Source organism: Sinocyclocheilus grahami, unplaced genomic scaffold (genome assembly GCF_001515645.1).
Source record: "Sinocyclocheilus grahami isolate Dianchi unplaced genomic scaffold, SAMN03320097.WGS_v1.1 scaffold32.1, whole genome shotgun sequence".
NCBI classification, from domain to species: Eukaryota; Metazoa; Chordata; class Actinopteri; order Cypriniformes; family Cyprinidae; genus Sinocyclocheilus; species Sinocyclocheilus grahami.
Window position 1 is genome coordinate 3,104,154 of NW_015505211.1, and position 17,241 is coordinate 3,121,394.

The 17,241-nt window shown below is 37.4% G+C and overlaps 1 protein-coding gene across 2 annotated transcripts in view; it reads right to left on the reverse strand.

The window, feature by feature from the left end:
• The window catches only part of LOC107577365 (UV radiation resistance-associated gene protein-like), a 120,370-nt gene that overhangs the window by 101,237 nt on the left and 1,892 nt on the right, over positions 1 to 17,241 (reverse strand). For both annotated transcript variants that reach the window (XM_016263457.1, XM_016263450.1), the window contains exons 2-6: positions 15,203 to 15,320; positions 13,516 to 13,550; positions 8,763 to 8,924; positions 8,444 to 8,518; positions 8,183 to 8,268 (exon numbers count right to left, since the gene is read on the reverse strand). In XM_016263457.1, coding sequence (XP_016118943.1) covers positions 8,183 to 8,268; positions 8,444 to 8,518; positions 8,763 to 8,924; positions 13,516 to 13,550; positions 15,203 to 15,320 — 476 coding nt within the window. The remainder of the gene's footprint in view (positions 1 to 8,182; positions 8,269 to 8,443; positions 8,519 to 8,762; positions 8,925 to 13,515; positions 13,551 to 15,202; positions 15,321 to 17,241) is intronic.

Below are 17,241 nucleotides of genomic sequence, written 5' to 3' on the forward strand. Positions count from 1 at the left end.
ACCATTTCTATCCACATATTCCTCTAAATAACTATTTTTCTGAAGCTTGAGATCGGAAAACTACACCCCTCTCGCTCATATTTGGGGCCTCCCCTTTTCTCGTCTCGCACTTTTCCCAGCAGCACTCTGCATGAGCTGACCAGGTCATAAATCACCGGGCCTTTAAAATCTACCCTGTAACAAGTTCCCGCAGTGACAGGAAAAATATATATATATTTTTTTATCAGCCGTGTCTCTTGTTATATGCTGGGTGATATGGCATGTCGAAGTCAAGTCAAAGCTGATTTGACAGCTTTATCGTCGCCATGATTGAGATGAAGAAATCTGATAGGCCACTACCCCCAGGTCAGCGGCAGTTATCGCCCAATCGGATTTCACGCATGTCTGCACTCTTATCAGCCCTCAAACCCGTCTACCAGTCAACACCTATCTCCCTCAGCCAATCAGAGAAGGGCACAGGAGGTTACCCGGCAACAGGCAAGTCACCTCAGACATCAAACACACTCTAGTATAAAAACACAAACACTTCAAGCACAACAACTTTCTCTTCCAGCGAATCAAGTAGTAAAAACTTAGGAGTTAGGAGGTTTACTAAGTCAATCATCACTATTACTATACTTTTTACACATTTCAACGGTGTTAGTGATTTTAACAAAGTATTAAGCTTCTGCACACTACAAAAATCAGTATGAAAAAAAGTATGAAAATCAAACATTTCATCACTTATTCAGGAAAGGTGGACTATTGCTCTTCTATGCAATCAAACTATCGTTTTTTACCCTAGCAACCACTCAAAACACCCTATATACTGCAATACACAGACTACCACCCAAAACACCATAGCAATCACAATAGCAACACCCTGGCAACCATCTAGAACACCCTAGCAAACGCAGCACGTTATTTATTAGCAGTCCTCTAACTAGCACCCTAGAAACACACTACTCAAAAATACCTTAACAACAACACAGCAATGCCCTAGAAACATGCCAGCCACCCCATGGAACAACTTCGCAACTACATAGCAATGCCCTAGCAACACACTAACTACCCCTCAGAGCATCTTACCAAATGTAAAGCAACACTCTGAAAACCATTCCCAAAAAACCTTTAGCAAATGGATAGAAATGTGCTAACTAGCACTCAGAACACCATAGCAACTGCATAGCAACACCCTGGCAACCACAAGAAACACAAGAGAGGCCATTTAAAACCAGAACAAGAAGGACTGAACGAAAAAAATTATAATAATAAACACAGAAAAGCATTAACTCCCTGACCTGAAACACAAATTAATTCATTCCAGAGTTGCTGGAACAAGAACAGAGACACGTTATTGTAAACAGGGTTCTCTTTCTTTCGTTTTAACTTTCCTTCTATCCCACATTTACCTCTTGGTGCGTTTATGTATTTACCGTTCAGTGATAACCAAATAAATCTAGACTAGTGTTTGTTTGCAAGACAGCAGCGCAGCATTGTAAAACCAGGCTGAAAATAAAACAGGAAGTGAAAACAAAGACAGATGCTAGTTGAGACGAACAAAGATGCGCTCTGAGAGGTTTTGATGGCTACATTATGAAATATCCTGAAATGGCTCGGACAGACTGGAGCATGTCAAACCCAGTTACATTTTGCTGATCAATTGTGACATTGTTTGCTGCTGGTAAAGATGAAAATCCTGAACAGCCCACTGAAAGACATAAACACACATGAAATATTCTGTTCATCTTTTCCTACTGCCATTTTTCCAATTGTGTCTTCTCATCTCACGAGTTGCTCTACAGAACCTCCTATACACGCAGTAAGTGTAAAAAATGACTTTTTAAAGTAATTTATTTAATATTTCCTTTATGTATACAATCAGGTGACAACTTTCATTGTTAATATAGACATTTGTCTTTTCCAACTCCTACTGGTTGTATCAGTGTTTTTATGTATTACACTATTATAGTATTAATATTTTGAATTAGCTTTTATTTTCAGTTTTCATTTTAATTTTAGTTTAAGTTTTAGCAATTGTGTTATGTGCTGTTGTTTATATATGCATATATACATACATATACATATACAGTGGGGGAAAAAAGTATTTAGTCAGCCACCAATTGTGCAAGTTCTCCCACTTAAAAAGATGAGAGGCCTGTAATTTTCATCATAGGTATACATCAACTATGTCAACTTGGTCAATAACAAAATTTCATCTCAATACTTTGTTATATACCCTTTGTTGGCAATGACAGAGGTCAAACGTTTTCTGTAAGTCTTCACAAGGTTTTCACACACTGTTGCTGGTATTTTGGCCCATTCCTCCATGCAGATCTCCTCTAGAGCAGTAATGTTGTGGGGCTGTCGCTGGGCAACACGGATTTTCAACTCCCGCCAAAGATTTTCTATTATACATATATAGCTTTTCAATTATTTTATTTCAATTACTGTCTTTTTAGTAATTGCCATTTTAGTACTTCAACATAAACTTATTTATTTCAGTTGCATGTTGCAATTGCATGGCATAATTTCTAAGTCTTTAAGATTTAAATTTCTGCATCTAACATGCATATTTTATTTTATTTCAGGTTTATTTCAATTGACAAAAATTATCTTTAAACACTGGGCTGTATTAGCAAACATGGACATTTAAATAAAAAAATAGAAATAAAATAGTTTTTATCTTATAAATGTTACCATTTTACTTGATTTTTGTTTCTGCTTTATAATAATAATAATAATAAGCATTTTTCTTACCAATTTTACAGATTTATTAAATTTTACCATTTTATTTCATTAATATGCCATTTTTTATTTCAGAAAGTACAATGTACCGTATCTGACAGAACCACTGACCAGTATCACCTTTGCACCCATTTCATAGAATGGCCTTCAAATCATTTCACCTTTCGGTTTTATGCAACTGCTTCCATGGAACATTCCTCGGATCGCTTTGTGTGTGTGGAAAAGACAAAGAAAGGAAATGAAATACAGTCTCGTTGGTATCTACAAAATGAAGGGATGAAAAATGTTTTCCGTCTCTTGTTTTTTTTTTTTGTATAAATGCTGAGAAATGCCCTTATATCAGGTGACGGCCAGTGTTCTGCTGTTTTTGCCATTCCTTTACGTCCTCTTTCCATCCTGGAGATACGGGTCACACACACACACGCACAGTCGAACACACTTCTGCCAAAGCCACAGATCTGCTTGCATATCACGCAGAATTTACTTTAAAAAACACTTAGATCCAGTCTAAACTAATGCTTCAATGTTACACTCAACCTTCTCCCCCCCCCAAAAAAAAGCATTGCACTCACTGCACTGGTATGAATATACCCGACGTGTCACTGATCGATACAGTTTTCACCGTAGGCTAATAATTACACTCACAGTACATAAATCAAAGATAACGTATGCAGCCTTCGCAAAGGAATCAGACATATTGGGTCGCCACATCTGTTAACCTGCATCCAAATATCCTTCACAAAAAATGAAACAAAAACACTTTTATTGTACAATGAACAAGTGGCACGACACGGAAAAATCTTGAGCGCAAACAACTCGAAGGGATGTGAGCCTGAACAGAAAAGAAAACAAACATGCAACTATCTACAGTGGACCCCTACCTGCTGCTCAGACCAGGAGAATGTCAACACACGCCTCCATCTCCACACACCTCAGAACTCGCCATTGTCTCCAGTACTGGAGGGACAGATAAGATTGTGCCGCATGGAAATATTTTGGGCTCTGGCATTCCTGCCTAGTCTTTGCCGAGTGACGACCAATCCTTTGACACCTTGCCCTGACATCATCTGTGCTCATGTTTGCTCAATAACAGTTTAAATTAAGGATATCTTTGCTCTGTCAGAGTAAATTTAAGTCTGTAGGTGTATTCTTGCATTTTGCTTGTTAGCACTTACAACTAAAAGGATACAAATTGATGCCCTTTGCTCTTTGTTACAGCTGTAAAGGTACAAATCCCACATCCTTTAAGGGAAAACAGCCTGTGCACAGGACTCGAACATACTGGGTCATGCTTACAAAAACACACTGCATATTTTAACCTGTGTTTAAATATCCTTCACAAAAAAAAGGTCACAAAAACACTGTCGTTGGCTGGATCCAATAACCCCTTCCCCATGTGCAGTGCTCCAACAAAGCAGTTATGATTCGGCGACTGATTTTCAGTCCGTCACATGGACCTTTCAGAACAAAAGACCAAAAAAGAAAAATGTAGAGCTCATTGGTAAATTTAGGTCTGTAAGTGTGTGCTTTGCTTGTTGGCAACCAAAAGGGTACAAATTGGTGTCCATTACATTTTATTTACAGCTATAAAAATACAAATCCATGTTCTTTTAAGCATAAACATTTAGGTATTAAGTGTAATATGTTGAATGACCTATTATTTAACAAAAAATTCACATTAACGTAAAAAGTAGCTAGCATTCAAAATAAACATCTGTATTTATCAAGCTCAACCATTCTACCCTGTTACTAAGGTTACGGTTTAAAAATTTATTTATTTAAATATATTTATATAAAAATACAAAATATTTATAGTAAGATATTACTGCAAAAATGCATTATATTATATACAAATGCATTATATTATAGACAAAATATTTATATTACACACTATAGGAATTAAGTTTATTAATAACTAAAATCATCACTTGTGAGTGAGTGAGAGCTTAATTTAGACTAAATAACTTAGTTTTTTGAATATATTTTAAAATGTAATTAATTCCTGTGATGCCAAAGCTGAATTTTCAGCATCATTACTCCAGTCAGTGTCACATGATCCCTCAGAAATCATTCTAATATGCTGATTTGCTGTTCAAGAAACATTTGTCATTATATGTAATGTTGAAAACGGTTGTGCTACATAATATTTTTGTGGAAACCAAGATACATGTTTTTCAGTATTCTTTGGTAAAGTTAAAAAGAACAGCATTTATTTGAAATAGAAATCTTTTGTTACAAATGTATTTAGTCACTTTTCATCTGTTTAATGCATTCTTGTGGAATAAAAGTATTAATTTCTTTTTTAAAAAAATTTTTTTTTTAAATCGTACTGACCCCAAACCAGTGTAGGCAGTGAGGCAGCTCACTGGGTTTTGGAACAGAGCATCAATGTGTAAACGCCTTGTAGAAGGTGATTTAGAGATGCTGATGCACTTGATCCATTTATTAAAGCTTCTTTAGAAGCGGGGCTCCAATATCCGCCTCATGCCTTCTCTACACTATTATTACCACAGCCTCCCACAAAGCCCTGAGAGACCAAAACACCAGCATCCATTTTCAGCCGGGCGATGTGGAGATTAAGGCCAAGTTTGTTTTTCCGTGAGGCATGGCAGGAGTTACTGGTCATCAAGGTTGTTGCTTTAGGGTTTTGGGGGACTAGCGTGAACCCAGCTGTTAAAGTCATACCCAATAATCCGGTCCAGAACCATGCCCTACGGCAGTGGAGTGCAAGACCCGTCGACCTGTTGAAAGCCGCTAAAAGCAGGAAGGGCTTATCGCCGTGGCAACCACAGGGTCACACTCTACTCACTGAACTTTGCCATACAACACCACCTCTGTTCTTCACTTGCTACTTTATTTATTAAAGTGAGGGAAATCAAACAGCAAATCTTCAAGCGGGAAAAAATGCAATTCTGAGTAAACATCTTAAAGGAACAGTTCATCCAACATGTTCCACAGAAGAAAAAAAATAACTGCATACAATTTCATTTTTGAGTGAAAAATCACTTCAAGGCAGAATCTGATGGAGTGCATCCAAAAAATTGGATGTAGTGCACACGATTTAGTCATGTTACAAAGAATACAAATCTAGTTATGACAGTTCTTCGCACTCAAAAAGGATTTCGAAAGTAAGTGTTGATTATTCCCAGTGTGAAGCAGCTGTGAGGGGTGATGGGAGATAAAAAGTTGAATTCATACACAAGCAGGAATTTCCTTTGGCTTGCTTAAGCCTAGCTGAGAACATTTCCTGTATAAGAAAGTACAGGAAGGAACCAGGAACCAAAGAAACCTGTGAGGCTGCAGAAAGCAAACACCTTTTCCACAGACACAAAGCTGCTTTGGCCCACTAGCACACAATCGTAAAAGAAAACATTTCTTACAACAGTGCACTTCTTACAAAAGTAAGACTGATTTAGATCACCGAATTACCACTTTTTTTCTCCCAAGAGCGGCCCGTTATAGCATGACGGACGGGCTACCCGCCCTAGAGTAGCATAAATCGCACATGAAGAGGAAACATTTTTATTTTGATTAATGATTCACTTTATTAGAAGACTAACTACTTTGATTTTTTTGTTCCTTTCTGTATTTGTACTACTTAAAGTTTGTCCAGTTGAGTTAATCGCTGACAACACGGCACTGTCAATCAAAAACAAATGTTTTCTCTATGCTGATAACAACTGCCGCCATCCGCCCATTCAACACAGAACACGACAAGGAGGAGTTTACAGACTTTACACTCAGTCTCTTCTACATGCATTTCTTTCTGTCTGTCTTACAAGCACACAGAATACCGCCAAAACACAAACACATGCAAATCAACTTGAAATTGAAATGTTAAAAACAATCTGCACTGATTACAAAACAGACAAGTGTAGTCCAATTACATAATGAATGACTCTTATGAGTCAGTTGTTTTTCGTGAATCAAAGACATATTGCACAACCAGCATAGTCTGATTCCCAAACGAATAACTGTTGAGTCTGTTCTGTTAAGTGAATCAAAAACATAAAGCGCAGCCAGTATAGTCTGACTCCCAAATGAATGCCACTTATGAATCCATTCTTTGATGTGAATCAAAAACATACGGCGCAGTCAGTGTAGTCAAATTCAAATATTTATTTGTTTATCTATCCATAAAAATACTAAAAGAATTGTTAAGGAACTGGAATCATGAAGAAGAAAACCAAATTGGGTTTTTTTTTGCCATTATTAATTTTTAACACCGATATCCTCATATAAAATGAAACAAGTCCATAAAAGTTACAAAGACGGCTGGAGTAATGTATCCCATGCATGTTTCTGTCAGTCGGCGTGTGCATACAAATATGTGACCTATGCGTGAGATTTCCGAATCTCGGCCAAAACATGGGCCCACCTCAGGCCGAGGCCAAGATATTGCACAGACTCCTAATCAAGACTACCAAGAGACTCACAATCACCATCACACATAGAGAGCAGCGGCCTCCAGCAAGCTCTACATCACCCTACTACAGCACAGCGCTGAGGGGCTGCCCTACATTCCTCACCAGAAAATATGCATATGGTCGTTGAGGTGCGTATGAATGAAGGTCTGGAAAATGGGACAATTTGGAGCACTTTTGGAGCGTTTACACCTTGTGTGCTTCTTAACAACATCTGTGGGATCAAAGATTGTTTCTTTAAATATATAATGTTGATGTTGTAATACTGCAGATGTGTGTTCACAGATAAATCTGAATATGGGAAGCGTGTCATAGTTACTTAACACTCTCCAAAGTGCCTCCTTTCTCAAAACATATTTGAATTAGAAGAGAGCTGCTGCCATCTAGTGCTGCAGTGAATCTACAGCAGAACATGAAGCCAACATTCAACCTTACTGGGTTTGGAAGGGTCTGCCAACACCATGACAAGGTGGACTAATGTTTCTTCCTTGATTTCCTGTGCTCTTCATCCATCAGGTATTTTATCCAAGGATTACTGTCATGTTTGGCTGAAGAATAAGACGCCACCCTGCAGCAGGGGTCCAATTTGGAGGCAAAAAAAAAAAAAAAAGAGCGCTATCTGGCGGAAAAGGAAGGGAACGTTTCTTGACTTTGATGATGAGAACTGCTTCTGGGTCTCATATGGGAGGATAATAAAATTATGGAAAGCAACTGAGGGAGTTTTGTTGGAGTTGAACATATGTTAAGAGCAAATGCTGTTCCTGCAGGAATGAAATTCCTATTTTTTTCGCAATAGCCAGTGCTGTGCTAATACAGTCAAAACACAGCAGAAGTATTATTCATAAAAAGAGATCTTATTTCTAGTTCTATATCGTGATTAGTCTTCAAAACACTACCCTTTTGTAGTATTTTTATTATATTGTTCCCCTTAAGTTCATCTAAAATCATAATTTTGGAAGAAGCTTTGCTAAAATAAAGCCAAAATGTCCTGTTTTCCATCCAAAGTTCCCTTTAAATTGAGCCTGTCTCACCTCAGTAAAGAGAAAACACTGTAGGAGTTTCTGACAGAGCTCTGGTCCACCTGAAGCAAACTGTTCTTCTTCCTGTCAGAACTTTCCTGTGGGAAAGAAAACAGTCCATGAGCTTCACAAAGAGTCTCTTCTTACCGTATATAGAATTCTACAGTTTGAAAAACCCAAGAGACATGAGAGAATTCGAACTCTGATAGATGACAAGGTTTGAAGATGGTCTGGAATTTATTTTGGAGCTCATTCCAAGAGTTTGAACAATACCTTCTGATCAAACTCAGCTGCATAGTAGCCATCGTTCAGTCCAAAGATGATCTCATTTGGATTTCTGGAGCGAATCTGAAGGAAAATACACAGAAAAAAATGACAGTTTTTGAACCAAAATTTACCTTGATTTCAAAAGTGTTTACTGGTCATGGGAAACATCGGTGTAAGAAAGGGAGTGGGATCACAGCATGACTGAAATCAAAGACTCAAACTTGAGTCTTTTATGAGAGAAAGTTTTTTTAAATAAAATTTTATAAGTGCAGTAATATATATATATATATGAGATGAGTGTGAATGTATATATTTGACTCCTCACCTGTTGTCCTGTATATCTGAGCCCATCAAGGTTGACCTTCCACTCAATAAGCAGTTGGTACTGTTCTTCCCTCCCACCCCATATTCTCACCACAAAACACGACACAGACATGTCCAAGAGATCCGGAAGCATTGCGAAATCTAAGCTCCGCCATGTTGGGTTCTGAAAACACACAAACAAACTAAATTATGAACACAGGGTACTCGGGGAATAACTTTGTCCTGCTACTTCAGATACAAATATTCCCTTTTTTTTTTTTACTGGGCATCATTAAACTGTTAACAAAAATTCAGCCAATATATGATCAAAGACAACAGCAATTTAGACTTCGAAACATATTAATTTTGTTAATAATAACGCATGAGCGTGGCCTTTCAGCATAGTCAATGATACAGCAAAGAGAAGCCAAGCTTTCAAAGACTGACAGCAGAAACAGATTTGCAAAACTGTGCCGTCAGGCAGTCTGGAGACTAAAGAGGGTCTTCCTCCAAGAGGATGTGCAGCTGACAAAACTACCCTCACAGTGACTAGGTCAGCAGAAATAAATACAAAACCGCCATCAACATGACCACCAGAGTGGATGGAATGAAGGGATGATTACATGATTAATATAAAAAAAAAAAGAGGAAAGAGGTACAGATGGACAGGAAGCCACTAAGAAAGGGAAATGAAGAAACAAAAATGGGGAAGAGAGGTGCAAGAAGGTTAGAGGTAGAATACAAAGTTTTCTGATTATGTCAAACAAAACCGTATCAGTTACAACTCTGTTCAAAAGTTTAAATTAGTCCGTTCAGAATCTGTGGGTGCTTTCACACTTGGCTCGATTGACTGGTCCCAACACAAGTGTGATTGTCACATGAAGTCATTTTGAGTGATGATGTTTATGAATCAGTGAATGAGAGCTTTGAAATGAAGCAGCAAAGAGAAGCCAAGCTTTCAAAGACTGACAGCAGAAACAGATTTGCAAAACTGTGCCGTCAGGCAGTCTGGAGACTAAAGAGGGTCTTCCTCCAAGAGGATGTGCAGCTGACAAAACTACTCTCACGGTGACTAGGTCAGCAGAAATAAATACAAAACCGCCATCAACATGACCACCAGAGTGGATGGAATGAAGGGATGATTACATGATTAATATAAAAAAAAGAGGAAAGAGGTACAGATGGACAGGAAGCCACTAAGAAAGGGAAATGAAGAAACAAAAATGGGGAAGAGAGGTGCAAGAAGGTTAGAGGTAGAATACAAAGTTTTCTGATTATGTCAAACAAAACCGTATCAGTTACAACTCTGTTCAAAAGTTTAAATTAGTCCGTTTAGAATCTGTGGGTGCTTTCACACTTGGCTCGATTGACTGGTCCCAACACAAGTGTGATTGTCACATGAAGTCATTTTGAGTGATGATGTTTATGAATCAGTGAATGAGAGCTTTGAAATGAATCAATTCATAAAAATCAAATATACATTGTGTCAGTAACAAACAGACTGTGTGTGTGTGATTATTTCAAAGCTACCGCAGTTATGTACTTCTGTAATGACAATATACTTTTCCTTTTTTTGCTCTAACCTTGAGGACAATCAGGGAGATGCAATTAACAAAATTACAGACCACCAGCTATAATTTCACACTTAATTAAATGGACATTGATTTGTAAATGTAATAATAAACAACTGAATTCAACAGAGCTCTGCCTACTTGATAAATACACTCTTAAAAATGAAGGTGCTTCACGATGCCATAGAAGAACCTTTTTGTCTAAATGGTTTCATAAAGAACCTTTAACATCTGAAGAACCTTTCTGTTTCACAAAAGGTTCTTTGTGCCGAAAGAAGGTTCTTCAGATTATAAAAAGGTAAGAAAGAGATGGTTCTTTAAAGAACCTTTGACTGAATGGTTCTTTGTGGAACCAAAAATGGTTCTTCTATGGCATCGCTTGAAGAACCCTTTGAAGCACCATTATTTTTAAGAGTGTAGCGAGAAAAGCACACCCAGAAAAACAGAACAGGCCTTTGGCTATAAACTTGTTTTCATGGGTGTATCATGTCATCACACTAATAAATACAGCATTCATAGCCTATAATACTTCAAATCATCACCATCACCATTAAAATGTTCCTTACAGTCCGGATAACAGACTAGAACTGAGTCTTTAAAGGGGTCATGAACTGAGAAATCTAAATTCCCCTGATCTATTGACATATCAGAGGTCACTGTACTATAAAAACACCCAAAACGACAGGCTTTATGACGTAATAATGTGGCTAAACCCCGCCTCTGCAGAAGATGATCAACGCCTGCTTCTACATCACTGTCTGTTTAGCCCCGCCCACAGTTTTGCGCAAGTAGTGGGTAAATAACGTGAGAGGCAAACACAGGTCAGTAAGAACTTGGTCCTTTTTTCACGTCATTTCACCGTGGATTCGTTTACAAACAAGGCACAATTCGACGCAGAATTTTCAGAAAACTTTAACTACAAGACGATGCTGTGCCGACTATACGGGATCTGATGCACCACACAAGTGTTAGTAACTGTTTTTATTTAATTTAATTTATGATTTATCGCCATGTCAGCAGCAGTGGCTATATTCATGGCAAGTGGAAACATTGAATTTCACAATTCAATCGTATTTTTCATTTCAAAACATTTATATATATATATAATTTTAAAACAAAATTGTTATATAATTATGTACAAATATACAAAAACATACATATAATAAAAATAATAACAAGAACAAAAGTAATAACAACAATTATATAGAGTCTTTCAGCTTAATGCATGACAACATTTTTAACTGTTTTTATTAAGAGGTCACTATTGCTTTCTCTGTTATTACAGAGCGTTTGAGTATTTATGCATTTTAACGCACAGCAGCATTCATCTATGAAGGATGTAGGCTGTCAAACATACACAAGTGTTAGCCAATCATAGCAGTGGGCGTTTACTTCTGAGTCTACAAACCGCCACGCCTATTCAAACAGTGTTCTGATGAGGGGGGTTACTTCAAAATATTACTTCAAAATGTTTTTGATGTAAAAATCTTGACATTTTAAGTGGACCTCAGAGAACAGTACAAAATAATTCAATCGTATTTTTCATTTCAAAACATTTATATATATAATTTTAAAACAAAATTGTTATATAATTATGTACAAATATACAAAAACATACATATAATAAAAATAATAACAAGAACAAAAGTAATAACAACAATTATATAGAGTCTTTCAGCTTAATGCATGACAACATTTTTAACTGTTTTTATTAAGAGGTCACTATTGCTTTCTCTGTTATTACAGAGCGTTTGAGTATTTATGCATTTTAACGCACAGCAGCATTCATCTATGAAGGATGTAGGCTGTCAAACATACACAAGTGTTAGCCAATCATAGCAGTGGGCGTGTACTTCTGAGTCGACAATCGCTGAGGGGGGTCAAAAAAGGACAGGAAAAAGCCTATTACTTCTAAATTATGATGATTTTTGATATAAAAATCTTGATAAGATTATAAGTGGACCTCAGAGAACAGTACAAAATAATTAAGGCAGCTCATGACCCCTTTAATCGTGTTTGTATAAATCACATTACTGATGATTGTATGCATCATGTAGTAATTCTCTTCACACTTTAGCAGTTGCTATGCATCAATGTTTTTCAGCAGAATTACAGGCTTGGACAGAGTGACCACATGGCCATTAAACTGCTTTCCAGTCGCCAATGACAGGAGCCACATCCGTTCGTGAGTCTCAAAGGCCCACTTGGAGTATTAAAATAAAGAGATTGTTTCAAAAGTGAAAGGTTGCTGGTGTGACCCCGAAAAGCCCATTTAGCAAACCTGTTTTATATCAGTAAATGGAGCTGTATCAATGCCTTTTATGTGTAGGTGAGAGGGTAGTCCTGCCATATGTGTAAAGATGAAGAACATTGAAACAGGATTGCCTTTTTACATCCACTGCCAGGTCAGTTCTAGTTCAGTCTTTTTTTTTTTTACATGATTAAAACTGTTATTTTGGCTAAAAAGTATAATTATATGGTACCTGCTGATGCTTTCATCAAAATTTAAAGGTGAAGTGTGTAATTTCTGCACCAGAAATTATGACTGTTTTCAAAAAGGTTTCCCCACACACTCCCCCATCTGCCATTGGTTTGTCAAACAGATAGTTCCGCCCCAAACTCACACCATTGGTTGAGGCACTGCTGCTGTTGTCAGGCAGACTCTGTAAGCAACCACAAAGCCACTGTCTTCACTGTTTTTTACATTTTAGCATAACAAAAATAACACACCTCACCTTTAAGGGACAATATTTAAATCAAAAAAACACTGTAGGCTAAAATATACTGTGGTAACCATCATTTCTGCCAATAGCAGCCACAAATATTAACAAATAAGATAAAATGACAAAATAAAATTGACAAAGACTCTGAAAGTGTCCTAAACTGTTTGAAGATCCAATATATTTTTTGTGGTTTCACAGCAATAAACTTTGGTTACCATGGTAAATTTTAAAGCAGTCCTGCAAGCTTTAACAGAGATTAAGGACATTTGTGATTACACCAAAAAAAAAAAGTACTTTTCTTATCCAACAACAGCAGAACATAAATCCAGAGGAGACAATGCTGATATGCAACACTATATCATGTTACACTACACCACGCTGCTAAGCTATGATATGCTTTGCTCTGTCTTTTGTTTCACATTTTAGAATAATGGGCATTAAATCATATGACCAAACTCCATATGAAAACAAAAGCACTTACCAATGAGTCTCGGATGACTTCACTCTTATAAAAATCTGGAAAAGGAAAAGAGAATGTTAGAAGTCATTCAAAAGCTTTTAAATTCAGTGTGACTTACACTATACAATACCATACAAAAGTTAAGGGTCAGTAAGTTTTCGTTTGTAAAGAAATGAATATGTTTATTCAGAAAGGGATACATTAATTTGATCAAAAGTGAAAGAAAAGACACAAAGTTACAAAAGATTTCTATTTCTATACTTTATATTTTCCACAAAAATATTAAGCGGCACAATTGTTTTTAACATCGATAAAAATAAGAATTTTTTCTTGAGCACCAAATCAGCATATTAGCATGATTTCTTCATGTGACACTAAAGACTGGAGTAATGGATGATGAAAATTCAGCTTTGCATCATATAAGTAATCACATTTTAACATTTACTGAAGTAGAAAACCATCATTTTGAATTGCATTTATCATTTATTTCTAATTAGAGTTTAAATTTGCTTTGCAATATATTTTTAATATCCCATTTTTAATATACCGAGATAACCAAGTACAGAAATCATAGGTTGATGTCTCCAGATGTGTAAAGTATAAACACTATGGCTATCAAAACATTGTAGTGTTTATTTGAGTGGTATGACCAGCCCGACAACAGCTCAACCAATAGCGCGAGTCTGGGGGTGTGTCCATCTCTTGAAAGGCCAATGGAAGACAGGGTGATTGTTTGGAAAAACTGTTTGAAAACAGTCAGTTACTTTCTGTGATTTTGCTTGGTGTCACTGGTGAGACAGAAATTTAGGGGTTGAACGACTTCTGATTTTTTTTAAAGTCGACTTTTATGTGATGAAAGTCGAGTCGAAGTCGACTAGTCGCTGATGACGTCATTAATGAACAAATAACTCTGGAGCTGTGACAAACACATTGTGCACAGCTATGGCATATGACACAGCGCTGCCCGCATGGCTATTGCTCCTATAACAGCTCATTTTTAACAGTTCTTTTGTCTTTGAGTCGTTATGTTTCTCACAGATTTCTGCTCATTCTAAATCAGATACAGATAAAGTAGCACAGTAAAGATTACATTCATATGAATGCATTAGTGAGAGCAATTGCGTGTGTGAATTAATTCTACCTGGCAGCGTCTCTCTACTAGTAGTGAAGCTGTGGGAAATATATGCTTGAACTTTTCAGTTTTTAAAAGCTATTTCACAGAACAGTGTTGACAATACAATTACGCGCTGAATGATTCTGTGCGCGTGCGATCTGCGCGTGATGTACAGCTACTGTCTGTAATGTGTGTGCGTTACAGTGCAGCAGCGCATTAGATTAGAACGGCGATTAACTTACCTACCTGTACAATAAGCAGTTTAAAACGTGCATTCTCCCGTTCAATTTCGAGCATCCAGTAATATAATCACACATGTCTTGTGGAGCGCTTTCAGAGTATGCATTTATTTGTCATTTTAACTGTTTGGAAACGGAGTGTAAATCTGGAAGTCCTTCAAAGATTTCTTATCCTGTTGCGCCCTCTATAGGACCAGTGACTAGTCGGCGTCAAGCTTAAAGCGTCATGGCAGAGCATTGAAGTCGACTAGTCTATTAGTCTGTGCAACCCCTACAGAAATTACACACTGTACTTTAATTAATAAATTAAGTGAACAATCCGAGAGTAGCAGCCCGTTTAGCTGGCATCAGTCACCTCGTGATATCCGATCTTCCTGGCAGAGGTGAAGGGTGAAGTAAGTGTCAAGAAGAGGAGAGCCATTCTTGTTCACAATGTTACGGGCTGCTATGCTCCGCAAGTGACGTAAACGCCTCTGTTGGGACAAAGAGAGGAAGCTGGTTAGTGAGCGAGAATAGAGAAACGAACAAAGACGATATTAGTGTTTTAAAGATGCCATTTGACTATTACTTTACTTTCATAACAGGTCTGTACATATTCATCAGACACAAACACATATGTGGAAAAAAAACATTCAGTATAAATGAGCTTACAGTGGCTTTTTGCAAATGCCATTTGAGCGGTCAATGGAAATCATCATGACCAACTCACTGACATCAAGTCTCCCATTTACATTTACATGCAATCAAATCTGAATGTTTAGTAGTAGTTTTAGTAGTTTTCACAGTTCTCCATTTTTCATCATAAATAACTGACAGTGAACAGGAACAGACCGACACACAGAAACAAAACATCATTGTGAGTGTCACGTCACATAGTGACGAAATGCCAAAGCCAAGTCCTCACAAAGCCAAGTCGTCCACCCTGACCAAAACATGACATCAATGCCGCACATCGGGCACAAATCCACTGCTTTGAAGGAGCCGAGGGAAAAAAAGGATCTTGTAGGCATGGAAAGGTTCACCATAATAAGAGCTTTCGTAGCTTAAAAAGGAGGAAAAAACAAGAAAGAGACCCTATAAAATAGGTTTACGATGTGACCACAGAAAGGATGTTGCATAAGTAGTCAGAAGCCTTGTGTAATTTGACATGCTTCAGGTTCACCCAACCATGAATGTGAACATTTCTTTGATGGTGTTTACATTAAACAGCTAGATGGAGCATAATAGAATGAAACAGAATGCAGGGGTCTCAAGATGTGTTTTTAAAACTTCAACTTGACTCTGCGTCTTAAAAACTAGCTGCTAATGGCACAGGACACTGAAAAAAAACATGATGAGTCCCAAACACTCAAATAATTACACAGCCAGAATGTTTACATATAAAAGAAATTAAAAACTGGTTAGACTGACTTCAAGGATGCATTCTGCATAAATCACTCCTTACTGTTGAAACTGTCTAAAGCATGGGTTTTCCAACTGGAGTGTGTGTAAAAAGAATAATAATAATAATAAAATGTAATTAAATTAAATAAAAGTTACAATTTCATTGTAAATATTGATCAAAAACCATTAGTTTCACAAATAATTACAATTATATACACTTTTCCCCCTCACACATAAAAGATAAAGTTGATCTCATGATCCTAATCTACAGAGCATGAGATGGAGAGAAACTCCAGAGTTACCATTCACAAGGGCCGGATTTAAAGCACAGGGCCACAGCCATTATCTGAGAGCTCAGCACACTAAAGTTTTCACCTGACCGGCTTTCATCACAACCAGCCACGGAGAATTTCCAGCACCAGCCGTGAGGCATTACATACTAAATCTAAGTCATGGGATGCCCCACAGGATTATTGAAGCTACAGGAACAACACCACACTTTGTTCAGTTTTCCCCCATTTCTGTCTTGTTTCAGACAACAAAAAACTGAGGAACATCCAGGGTCAGTTTGTCCCAGATTCTGAAATGCAGAATTTCAGTGGTACAATTTACTAGGTTAACAGGCTACTTAACTAGCACAGGAACAAACTAGTGTACGATCAACTTTCCCTTATTAGGCGGTTCACAGCTGTTTCAAACAGCTTAATGAAACAGAAACACCAAATCAAGCTAGACTTAATGCTGAAGTTGATGAATTGCATCACAGTGAATAAATAGCAATGCCATTCTGCTGCACAACAAAAGAACAGCGTTCAAGGGTGTGACAGAGGTCATCTGTAGTCCATAACAGTGGTCCTTTAGGACTTTGCCTCAAGCAGTAAGAGAGTCACAAGTGACTGGTGTGACTCACAAAGCAATTGGTGTCATAACAAAAATAAACTTTCCCCATACGTTTCCCGTAAAATACAATTCAGACAGGTGCGACAAGCTCTGACGAGCCACTGTCATGTG